We start from the raw sequence: 12,497 nt of genomic DNA on the forward strand, positions 1-12,497 counted from the left end.
AATGCATTTCAAGTAAAGTCACAGTTCAGGGCTTCCCTTGCAACTTTATTTTGCCCAATTAAGACAACCCTGTACATGGCTGTATGTCAGCTTGTAGCACCAGTGAGTAATTTAGTTTTACCATGTGTAACATCATCTATTTTCAGTTTCATATACCAAAGAAGAAAACAAACACCAGGTCAAAGGATGTCCAAGTTGAGTCCCCTTTGGCAAGGCTCCCAGGCTCCCACCATTGTGACTACCCTTTAAAAGAGGTAAAGAGAAGTTCTTCAGAGTGTAAAGTGTGTAGGAGAATGTTACATGAGGTTTTGTTTTAGTTTTGGAGGCTGGGTTTTTCAACACCAAGTGCTGCCTTGTGACCAATAACTAATCCAGATTGTCTTGAGAGAGACAATGTGTAAGTCTGAAATTTTTTTGCAAGCATACACTTACAGAAATGCCATGTTTCCAGCCTAAATCATTGTAAAGCAGTTTCCCTTAAGGTGTAGTTTGAAACTAACTTGAAAATCATTTATTTAAAGGTAAATATGATATTTAATTTTTTTTAGTTGATTGTCATCTGACTGCTGAAGTTTTAGGTTATATTCAGATCACTTACCAAACTTTTTGTTATATGGAAATAAACTTTACATTGAATTTTCAGTTATCTAGGAGCTTAAGCTTTTAAGAGAATATATGAAGTACTGTGTGACTCTTGACAGAATTTTAGGTACTAATACAGAAAAAACTGTATTAAGACCAAAAGACTCTTACAGTCTATGGCATTTATCATAACTGAGTCTCTGGATCATCTCAGTCACATATAGAAGCAAGTATTTGCCTCTATAAATCTGTTCCAAATTTAGTAAGCAATTCAAATGTCAAGTGTTAGAAACATATTTTGCTACTCTTGTTTCCTTCAGCTCAGCATCCAGAGTTTGTTGCTGGTTTTAGTGCTTTCAGAATCATGGGCCTGGAAAAACAGACCTCCTCCCTCTCAGAGGAAGTTGAAAGGTGTAGTGAGGGAAGGTAGGAATTTTTTTGGGCTTATGTTAGCAGTGGTAATGTGACTCAGGTCTCTTGGTAGGCCAGGTCATTTGAGAACGCTGCAAGAGAGACTCACTGTGGGGTTGTGTTCTATACTGGTAATGCTTTCAGTGAGCAGAGCATCCAGTTGCAGTCAGGTTTGGAAATGGGAGGTGATGTCACCTGTGGCTACAAGCAGCAACCTCTTAGGCAGATTCAGACAGCACTTGCATGGAGTTCTTCCTGTATTTCTCCCTACCTCTATAAAAATCATTATTTGAATGGGTGAATTGAAAAATACTTCATTTCCTTGTTATTTCCTGGGTGTTGTCTAATTTTCCATTTCCTTTTTTTCCTACCTATGTCTATATATTTCAAACTCTTCCACATATTGAGGGATTTCAAATGCTTTAAACACTGACTAATTTATATGTTTTCCTTTAAAAAAACTTGTTTGTGTGTTGTCAGAGTTTGCACCATGTTGTTTGAGAAACTTTGTGCAGTTTTCAGTGGCTTGGATGTATTGGTCTCTCCTGTGCTTGAACACCAGTGATATGAGGTGAACTAGAAGGTGTTTGAAGGCAGGAAAAGTCAACTTCTTGCTGCCAATTTTAATAATGGGCTTATTTTGCATTAGGCTTAGTCCCTATGGTAGCAAAGGTTTGATTTGGGATGCACCTTTCAGACTCACTAAAGTTTGTAGAATATGCATGGGCATGAACTTTTCAGATGCCCTTTCAAACCACACTTAGTCAAAAATGAAGATAAGCTTGTCTGCTTTCAGCCTGAGTGGCATAATTTTCAAGCATCACTTGAGTTTATCATATTTTGAATTTTAAGAAATGAGGAAGATTAGGAGAAGGATTGAAGGGCTGGTGGTTTCTGGAATTGCAGCAATAACTGTTCTGGTGGGGCTTCATTTATTTAATTTGAAAATATAAGTACTTTCTGGTAAGAGAATTTGGAAAAATGAAGTCTTGATGTTCTGGGGTTTGCCACCTAAGTACCAAACCTTCAAATTGCTTTTCCTTCTCAGAATTTTATATCTTTTATATTTATATTGTAACCTGTAAAATTCACCTACATACACAGAGTTGCTTCTACTCTCTGCATGTTGAGTATTTATGATTATCTGGAACAGGCCTAATATTTAAAATTATGTGTTTGGTATAGTCCTCCTTAAAACTGGGAAACAATGGAATTGTCCTGAATATTTCTTGAGAAGAAAAAAGTTGTATTCAAGATCAGGTGGTGTGTGTATTCTTTAAATCAAGAAAATTAATTCTTTGCAAAATTACTGTATATGCTCTTCCTAACTTTGATATATTTGGTCAGCTGCATTGTTTCAGTGTCCCATTTTTCTAGTGCATTATCCATTATGACATATTCGGGTTGGTTGAAATCTGCCAATTTTATTTGTTTTGTTTCAGTGGAGATTAAGTGCCAACAACAGAAAGCCTTCCACAAAAGGAAAAAGGCAAAAGGCTTGCAACAGACACAGCTCTAACAATGAAGAATCAATTGGGTAAGAATTCATCTCAAAATTAGTTTATCTCTGTTTACATGGTCACAGTTTCACAGCCTTTCTTGAAGATGAGTGTCTCTGTCTCTAGCTAATTATTTGTTTTAATGAGAGATGGTTTTCAAGCTATTGGGTGGCTCATCTTCAGAGAATCATGCTAAAGTGGTCTAATGGCAACTGTAACCTTTCCTTTGTGTAATCACAGCACGAGACTGTGAAATTAGAATGAGAGTGCTTACTGTTAACCTGTTTGAAAGGTGTTCATTTCTCCCTAAGTGTAAATTGTCATTCTAGCCCTAGATAGCTTTAGATATGTAAGAAGCTTCCCAGAACTCTTTTTTCTCATCAATTTTTGTTCTATAGTCCACACTTGTTAGCCTAAGCTTTATCAACTCTTTAAAATAATTTACAAGTCCTTTGAACAATATGGTGATTAGTAGTGGAAGGAAGTAAAAAAATTAGAGGTTTTTCACCTCTGTGTTACTGTCAAGGTATTTAAGTAATTAAGACTGCTGATGTACCACTTCTTTATTCTGTTACCAAGAGCAAATATTTTGTTTCTTTGAGATTATGGCAAATTATTGATATGCTATTATAACATAAAATCATCATCTGCAGAGTTGTCAGCTAGGCAATTGTTCTATCAAAAAAAAAAATGTTGAAGCTGTAATTTAGTCCCAAATGAGCCAGTAATCTCCTTGTCTCGTTTTAATCACTTTTAATACAAATTTGAATGAATTTGAGACAGTGGTTCCAGCACTGGTGTGTGTACACAATATGATCATTGGGTAAGGAACCATATCAAGCAGCTGTGATTCTTGTGTGAAATAGAGGTAATTTTCCTCAAAGAGGTATAAACAAATAATAGCTTTTAGTCCTGTGGTTTATAAGGTAGGATAATTCTTTTCTTGCCTATGAAAAGCATTATCAGACTTGTAAGGAGCAGCTAAAAGCATTTTTCATAATATATTTTTTTGTTTATTCCATCATTACATGCATAAGTATGTTTTCACTACCTTTGGTTTTGTATTTTTTTCAGCTTTGGGGAGGTGAATGATAGACTATGGTAGGTACTTGTTTTAGAAACATAAATAATTGTCTTTGGTTTTCCTTCACCAAGATGCCTCCAGTGTTACTGTTATGCAAATGACTTGCTGGGTCTGCTGGTGGGACTTGCTTTTGATGTATACTTTGCTTTATTCTCTTTAACACTTGCTTTCATATTTTGAAATGTCTTTTGCTTGAGTTGCTCACTTTATTATGTGGACAATTTAACAGATAATTTATGCATCTGTGTTCCAACCATTGTTTACAGATGTACAGTCTGGCTTAAGTTTAGATGTTTTCCTGAATCTATTTTACTCCCAGTCTTAATGACATCATTTTCAAGAAACACTGCCAGAGGCCATACCACTTTTAGAAAGGGGAGCCATTGAAAACTCTTATACTCCTATTCTGCTCTGAAGGTTAGGTCATAACTGGTTCAAAAACTTCAGTCAAAACCTGGTGCCAGATAAGAGGTGCCTTGGCCTGGCACTGATAAGTGTATACCATTAACTTCCTTATTTGTTAAAGGTTCCTTTCCTTTGTATAGATTTCCAGTGCAAAGCTTGCTTCGTAGTATGTATGTGTGCTCAAAATTATGAGATTGTTTTTGCTGAAGTACTTGCCTAAAATCTATAAACCCCATTTAAATCATGGGTATGGGGAACATTACAAATTCAGTTCCAAGTAACAATCAGTAAACCAAATTTTAGAGGAGCCTGGAGCCTCTTAAGGTCTAGCCTGATGTGAGTGTGAGCAAGGGATGGGAGACCTGAATTTTTAAGGTGGCCAACAAACTATAGGTAGTGAAATTCTGCTTCTGACTTTACCTCCTGCTGTGGACTTTTTTTGTCATAATGTTGTTTAAGCATTCAACATTGGAATATTTTCTCTTTCCTTTAGATGTCTGGATCATACATGGTCACAGTGTCTTTATTTTAATTGTGTGTTCCCACTGGACTAATTACCTTGCTGTTTGAGCTGAGCCTAAATTTAGTAAAATTTCATTGTGATATTATGTGTTAGAGAAATAAAAAAAAAAGTCATTTCTGGGAGGTGGAACAATAAAAACTGAAAGAATTGAGATCTGGGAAATTGATAGCCTTGGTTTGTTTTTAGTCAGGAGAGCTGAAGTGTTCCATAGAGAATAGCACATTTATGTTGTCTCACGATTCCCTGTAATAATTATTTTAAAACATATTTTTTAAGAAGCAGCAATTTTCTAGTTCACATCTGCATATTGCTAGGGCTTACTTCTATGACTGCTCTCTGGAGGAATAAACATCATTTAGTTACTTTAAGGTTTGAGTTATGATTTTGAGTCCTGTTGGAGGAGAAGGAGAAATTGCTGTCTTAGTCTTTCATTACATCATCTCTTCTGGCATCCCAAGAGCTGAAGTGACTTCAGTTCTTTAGTCTACAGCAGCTGGCCCTCTAAAGTAGTTTGGGTGTTTCTTGTCTTTAGGGAGGAATTTTAAAGCACAAGAGTGAATGTCTAGTTTCAAAAGATAACTTGGACAAATTTTCTTGACGACTTTTACCTTGAAATTTTCCTTAACTGCTTCAGTGGCTGTAAATTTTCTTAATAGCCTAACAAGTTCTTGTGTAGCTGAATTTTTAATTGATCACATTTCTTAAATATATATATTCTCTATTTCCTTAGGTACTGCTTATTTCTTATTTCTAATACACATTACAGTGGACAACCAACAAATGATGTAGAAGTCTGGTTGCTGTAAGCTCTACTGAGGTATTAGGCTGTGATTCATGTGTGAGCTCAACTTTTGAGAAGTTCAGAAGAATGCCAAAACTTCTGGTTTAGTAGGGATTTCTATAGGAAAATAAGTTTCTTGCTTCCTGTGCTGAATCAAGAACACTTGCCAGACTTGGAATGTGCTCACTAAGCTGCTACAGTTGAACTCCACCATTTAAGACATTAATGTTGCTAAGCTGACCCTCTGTGTTCACTTTCTAAGCTTTTCAAGTCATTAAAGCATATCTTGAATGAAACTCCAATCTCTGGATCCTCAGAGTGTTGGACAAACCTCTCTGGCATCAACAGAATCTACACTTTTTTGCATTAGCATTCATAGACTATACACAGAACTAGGTGCAAGAAAAGAAAGGGAAAAGCCTTTTCCAGACTGCATAAAACATTCTGGAGCACTACTGTGCTTTAGGTTGGTATTCAAATGACACTGTCTTTGCACATGTGACTTTCTGTTGCTGTCACAGAGCCAATGTCTTACTTGATAAACTGTGGATTGTTTTTCTAACAGCTAATTAGGACCAGTCTGTTACATAACACTTTGTGCTGTGTACATATCCTTGGCATCAGAGAGCCTTAAGTGGGGTTCTTTTTTATTAGTGCTTTTTTTTTTTCTTTTTTATTTTTTTTTCTTTTGAGCTAAAGCCTTACCTCTTTTCCACCAGTTTTTCTTTGGGAATCTTCTGATAGATGTTCAGAGAGTGTAGGAAACTGCCTTCACTTGAGTTTAAGTTACTTAGGTTTGAAAAGGAGCCAGTTAGATTTATTGTGCATTGTCTAGATAGTGGTCTCCAAAGTGTGGTGAATTGTTGGAGACAATTCACTGGGGTACAGGAAGGAAATCTTTTTGTACAATTGCTAAATGTTTATATCATTTTTATTCTGTTCCTTTTAAAATTTCTATTTCTGTACTTTGTAATCATAAAACTGAGGTTGGAAAAAACCTTTAAGATCAACCTGTCACTAATACCTCTCTGTAGATTTCAATTAAATAAACTTTATAGGAGGTATATACATGCTCAAAATACTTACTGCTAGTAGGAGTGTGTGATTAAAACATTTTGGAGACCCACTGGTGTGGGAAAGGCATATCAGACCTCTAGAAGAAAGAACTCATAGCATACATGTTATGGCATTCAGGAGTGCAGAGATCTCATCAGGTTCACAGCCATCCATAGCTTATGGGCAGGTTGTCCAAGCTATGAGTAGGAGTGTTTGTCTTTTCAGGGTCAATGAGGGGTTCTGTGTCTTGTGAATATAAGTTGTGGGAGTCCAAGGTGTTCCCCTGGCTTCCCTGAATGCCTCGAGACCCCCCTGGCAAGGTGTCCTGGGGGCTGGACTTAAGTCCCTGGAGAAATTTGCCAACATTTCAAGAAGAATTACAAGCTACAAAAAATAAGTAGAGTACAAATTAGATTGTTAGAAGATAGAAAAGTGAATTTCTGAAAGTGTTTATATTAGGGGGTTCGTAGCTGACATGGAGGATTTTGGGCGTGGTGTCTTTTCCTCCTTCTTCTTCATGCCATCCATGTTGAGTGCCAGCCTGGCATTCTTTGGTTGGTCTGAGACAGATTTGGACAGTGTAATAAAATTGTCATGTATTGGAAAGTAATTGTAAATATTAAGTATGTAGTTTGTAGCATATAAGATAAGACCTGCCCTCTGGCAGGCAGTGTGCCCTGGATCAATGTGCTTCATAGACTGCTGTTAGCTAGAAAAAGAATTCCTTAGATAAGAAACAATAAACAACCTTGGAAAACTCTGAAAAACAGTTTCTGCATTTTCTTTGGTGATCAGGCTGGGAAAAACAGGGACTCAAAACCACCTATATGTCCTGCAGTGAGGATCTCAGGCTCTGGAGACATCACAGACAGTGATAGTAAGTAACTAGGGAGAGGAAATATCAATGTCAAGTTGGAAAGAGCAAATTAAAAGGCTTATGTGGAACATCTACCTCGAGTTTGTTGTGTTTCACTAGCACGGCAGTTCCAGACTTTATTTTGGGTTCAAGCACGTCTGTCCTTCAGCAGCAAAAGTTTCCATGCCATGCCTGTGTTTGTCACTAGGTACCATGTAAGCAGGCTGCTGAGCTGAATGCAGCATTGTCAGTGGAACAATTACAGCTGCTTGTGGAGTTGTAAACCAACTAGGAACAGCAGCCCCTTGCTAAAGAAATGTTGCTGTAGCATGTGTGTTAACAGCTATGTGAGTGGTGACGGTTTTTTCCTAGCTATTAAAAAGAGACTTGCTCTACAGTGAGAACAATTGTTGTATTTTTTGTTATACAAGACATGCAATAGGAAAAAAATTCTTGCTTCAGTAATTTTTAAAACTCAACAAATTAGCCTGAACTTCAGTGTCTTTGTAGGACCAGCTTTTGGGAAACAAGTCCAGTTGTCAGAGGTTTGAAAATAAAGTAAATTCTGACATATTTATGATCTGTAATTGCTATCAGCTTATAAATTCCATAAGCTGAAGTCCTGCCATTAGGTCCCAACCACCTTATGCAGCACTACAGGCAGAGGAAAGAGGGGTTGGAAAGATGCCTGGTGGAAAAGGCCTTAGTGGTGCTGGTGAACAGCCAGTGAACATGAGCCACTGTGCCCAGGTGGCCAAGAAGGCCAGTGGCACCTGGCCTGTGTCAGCAATAGTGTGGCCAGCAGGGATTGTCCCCCTGTACTTGGCACTGGTGACACCTCGAGTGCTGTGTCCAGTCCTGGGCCCCTCATTAAAAGATAGACATTGGGGTCTTGGAGCAAGTCCAGGGAAGAGCAGTGGAGCTGGTAAGGATCTGGAACATGATTCCTGGGCCTGTTCAGTCTGGAGATGAGAAGGCTGAAGGAAGACCTTATTGCTCTCTAGAACTACATGAAAAGAGGTTGTGGCAAGGTGGGTGTTGGTCTCTTTAATCAACCAGTGACAAGACAAAGGGATATATATTCAAGTTGTGCTGGGGAGGTTCAGATTGGGTATCAGGAAAAATTTGTTCCCTGAAGGAGTGGTTAAACACTGGAATAGCCTGCCCAGGGAGGTGGAGTCACCATTCCCAAAAGTGTTCAAAAGCAAGTCAACATGGCACTTTGCAGTGTTGTTTAGCAGACATGGTGGCATTCAGTTGAAGACTTGTTGGTCTTGGAGATCTTTTTCAACCCTTATGTTTCTGTGAGAAAACTGTCCAAATTAATGGCCATAATGCAGAAATAATTCTTTATGTGAAGACTTCAGTACCAATCTAGCAGAACTACCAAAGTATAGATACTTCTTTAAAGTACTTCATCGGGGCATTTTACTGACACTGTAATTTCTGTTTCTGAGTAATTTGTTTAGTGAAATTGAATAGAAATAGTTGGAGCTTCAGAACTGGGAGATTTGTAATAACTTCTTTTTGTCCAGCAAGATCATAAGTAATCTGCTATATGGGAACAAATAATAATCATGGTTTAAAATAGGATGACACAAAATGAGTACCTGTGTTCATATCCTGCAAATAGTCAAGTGTACACTTTCAGAATAGTGTACATAATTTCTGTTTCAGTGTTTCTGCACTGAAAGTTTACCTCTTCAGAATGGCATATGGTTATGTTAGTTATTCATGAAGAAGAAACCTTGAAAGGCTGTCCTGATCAAAAGATGAGTTTGTGATTGCTCTTCTCCAAAAAGAGTTGCTTTGTAAATTGCCAGGGCAGTGACCTTGATTCTGTATGGTACAATGCAGAGACAGCAAACTCATGGAATATCTTTATTGAATTCATGTGACATAAAAAGTTCTGAGCACCCTATTATTAATATATTGTTATATGTATGGCAGGCAACCCAAAGTTATCTTGACGAATGTCCTGAGGACGAAAATAGGAAGAAAATACACGCAGGCGCAACCTAAAACTGATGTTAATTTTTCTGATGCTGGCAAGCTGCAGTCAGATCAAGCACTCTCATCATCTGCTGCCAGCATAAAGATATGGCAGATTTTAAACCCTACTCTCCAAAGTCTTTTTCTATCTAAAAGGTATGTTGTCTTTGCCTCATGTCACTAAACAAAATAATTTTCTTTGCAGTTATTTCTTTATGAGAAGATGTTCTTTATTGTACTGCAGCTTCCTTATTCATGAACTGTATTTTATCCGACTCCACTGAATTTACTTGTACCTGGTTCCTTTTGATAATCATTGAGAGAGATGGTGCCAGGCATGCTGTACTGTTTTTTCTGATCAAATAGCTTCTAGATGGTCCTGTAACTGTCAAGACCATTAATTATAATTTAGCCATTGGATTTTCAAAATGTTTGGCTTTTTATTATCATGAGAAGAGTACACTTGAATTTAACTGCAGCCCTTATCTCAGAGAAGATACCAAGGTGTATTTTCACTGTTACTACTTTTGACTACTCATGAAAACAGGAAAACTGGCATAAATGATCAGAAAAAAAGCATATCAATTCCAGTATCTTCTTTGCACCCAGTTTAGGGGCTTCCTTTATTGGAGGTTACATGCAGTCTACACGCTTTTCAGAATAAGAATTTTCCTCTTTAAGTTGTATCTCTTAATTGTTTATCCTGTGGGTCTCTGCAATTGTATCTGGCAAGTAGTCTCCCAATGAAAAGCAGATTTTCATCTTGGAGCAAGAGGAGATCTGAGTGTCTCCAGACAGCTGGAGTACGCTCTGTGGATGAGCCCAGACAACAGGAGAATTATGCAGTCAATACCCAAAAGGCAGTGTTGTTCAAAACACATTCAAAAAGGCCATAGCCTTACAACCTAATCCAAAATAAATTGCAACGGAAGTGGTAGAACTTAAATCCCAGTCTGAGAAAGGAAGTTGGATATGGGCTGTGCAACAAGCTGGCTGCTGTGACATTGTGTGAAGTAAGCTGAGTTGCTCTTAAACATCATGTGTGTGTTCAAGTGGGAGTTGCATCTTTGTATTTCTGCTTGGCTTATTTTCGATGATTGTCTGTTTTAACACCTGGGGGTATTTTTCTGGCTCTTGCTATGCTGTAAAGTGCTACCTCATAGTTGAGGAGTGGAATAAAATCTGATGCTACCTTTTGTGTACATGCTGCTTTTCTACCTGTTCACTAAGTGCTTTAGAAAATTTGCTCTGTTTTACTGGAGGCTTCTTGTTCACAGGAAAATCAAGATTGTTTGTTCCCGAGTTCTGAGAAACATATGCAGATACTACATGAAAGCTGTTTAGAGATAAATATTTACCAGTTTTTAAACACTACTGCATGATGTGTTAGAGGTAATGCAGTGTGCATAGTATCTGGCTAAGGTAAAATTACCTGGCTCGTTTTTCTTACCCTGGTCTTTGTGTTTATCTGCTCTCCTTGTATTTGAAATTTCTTAATGAGTTGGGGTTTTTTTTGTTGGTTTTTTTTTGCCTCTAAAGGACTAAAAATATTGATGTTTAATTATCAAGCCTCTAGGATACATTAATTTACCAAGAAGTTTGTTTCTCTAGATTTCAGTGCAGTACTAATGATTTACTGTTATATGTATGGCAGGCAACCCAAAGTTATCTTGACGAACATCCTGAGTACGAAAATTGGAAGAAAGTACATAGACAGCCATGTAATAACTGATGCAAATTTACCTGCTGCTGACAAATTGCAATCAGGCCAACCACCCTCATCAGCTGTTGCCAGCCTACAGACATGTCAAATATTAAGCTCTCCTCATGAAAGTTCTTTTCTTTCTGAAAGGTATGTTACTCATTGCTGATTTTGCCAGTCTTCCTGAAATGACACAACTTCACAATGGAAAAGAATTTCCCTGAAACAGCTCTTGTTCTACTCTTTTCTTGAATAAGGAGATTACTTTCCTGAGTGCAAATTAACATGCTTCTCCAATGAGCCATTTTAACATTACTTTTATTCTGGGTTGGTGGACCTGGTAAAAGGCTGCTTTTCTTTCTTAGAAGGAATTTCTTTTTGCAGTGCATTACTATGTTTTGGGAAGAAACAAGTAATTCAAACTCATCTAAATTGGTTTTGTGTCCAGAACCACAATCTTGCTTTCCTGTTGGTGTTAAAGTGTTGTAGCATGATTTAAAATAACTTCCTTTGCAAAATATCTCCAAATTCCTCTCTGTGATAATTTCTTTTTACATTAACTCGTGGTTTCAGTATTCCTAACAGGGTGGCTTTGGTTAAGGGCTGTGTGTGTCCTCTTACCACTTAACATCTGCTTTTTATTTTTTCCTATATTTAGGTTGACTGAGCATCACAGTAATGTTTGACATATAAAACTTGGAGAAATCAGATATTAGAATTAGATAACATCTGTTTTGGTTTGAGGTGGCAGTTGCATTCAAAGTAAGCTGTCTCCTTTTGGCTGTTATGCCTACATCTTCGCTCAACAGAAAATTTTCCACAGGAAAAAATAGCAGGAAATTCTGAGGAATACAGTAGAAAGATGAAGAAGAGAAGAATGATGTGGGGGTTTTTCTTGAAGGCAGGAGTGATTAACAGTTCTCAGATTACAATTAAGAAAAGTCAGTCATATTTCTCATTCTGATACATCATCATCTTAGAGAACTGAAATTAATAGCAATTCTTTTTTTTTTTCCTATTGGGTTGCCTATTGCTGCTTAAATTAACCTAACAAAGCTTAAATTTAAATGAGATTTTGAGAGAACAGTTTATTAGGCTGTCTAATTTTAAAGTATCACATTTGTTGCTAATAATTTTCTGTAACTTAAAGCTGACTGAAGTGTGAGGTGTTTGGATTGTTGTGAGTTTAGATTTTTGGGGTTTTTTGGTTTTGTTGTATTGCAAAATAAGACTAATTTTTTAGTATCTGATTTTTTTCACTTTGTAAAGTTTTGGATGATGGGAGGTTGTGGATTTATAGAGAGGAAAATGTGAACTCTTGTATTTAACTCTCTAAATCTGAGGGTACATCTTGTGTATTTTTTCTGGCTCATATCTGGAGTACAACATCACATATTAATAGTTTGAGCTAGTAATTTTTTTAGTAGTTGTGGACTCAGCTTGCTTTAGATTTGGAGTGGTTCATTGTTTGAATGATTAATATTCTGCACCTGTTGTGTGATTTTCTGATGTATGGTGTAAAATGGTTTTTTATCAAGAACCAACATTAGGATGATTTTTCACCCTTCCCCAGTGACTAGCACTTTAGTACAGTTTGTAATAGATA

The 12,497-nt window shown here is 37.1% G+C and overlaps 1 protein-coding gene across 9 annotated transcripts in view; it reads left to right on the forward strand.

The window, feature by feature from the left end:
* SENP7 (SUMO specific peptidase 7) overlaps nucleotides 1-12,497 on the forward strand; it is a 40,591-nt gene that overhangs the window by 3,785 nt on the left and 24,309 nt on the right. For 3 of the 9 annotated variants that reach the window (XM_056505117.1, XM_056505127.1, XM_056505138.1), the window contains exons 3-6: nucleotides 147-254; nucleotides 2,436-2,530; nucleotides 9,148-9,345; nucleotides 10,844-11,041. In XM_056505117.1, coding sequence (XP_056361092.1) covers nucleotides 147-254; nucleotides 2,436-2,530; nucleotides 9,148-9,345; nucleotides 10,844-11,041 — 599 coding nt within the window. Of the gene's footprint in view, nucleotides 1-146; nucleotides 255-2,435; nucleotides 2,531-9,147; nucleotides 9,346-10,843; nucleotides 11,042-12,497 lie in introns of those variants that run through there. The other 6 variants (XM_056505155.1, XM_056505147.1, XM_056505164.1 and 3 more) reach the window with 4 other exon arrangements.

Source organism: Oenanthe melanoleuca, chromosome 1 (assembly GCF_029582105.1).
Source record: "Oenanthe melanoleuca isolate GR-GAL-2019-014 chromosome 1, OMel1.0, whole genome shotgun sequence".
Taxonomy (NCBI): Eukaryota; Metazoa; Chordata; class Aves; order Passeriformes; family Muscicapidae; genus Oenanthe; species Oenanthe melanoleuca.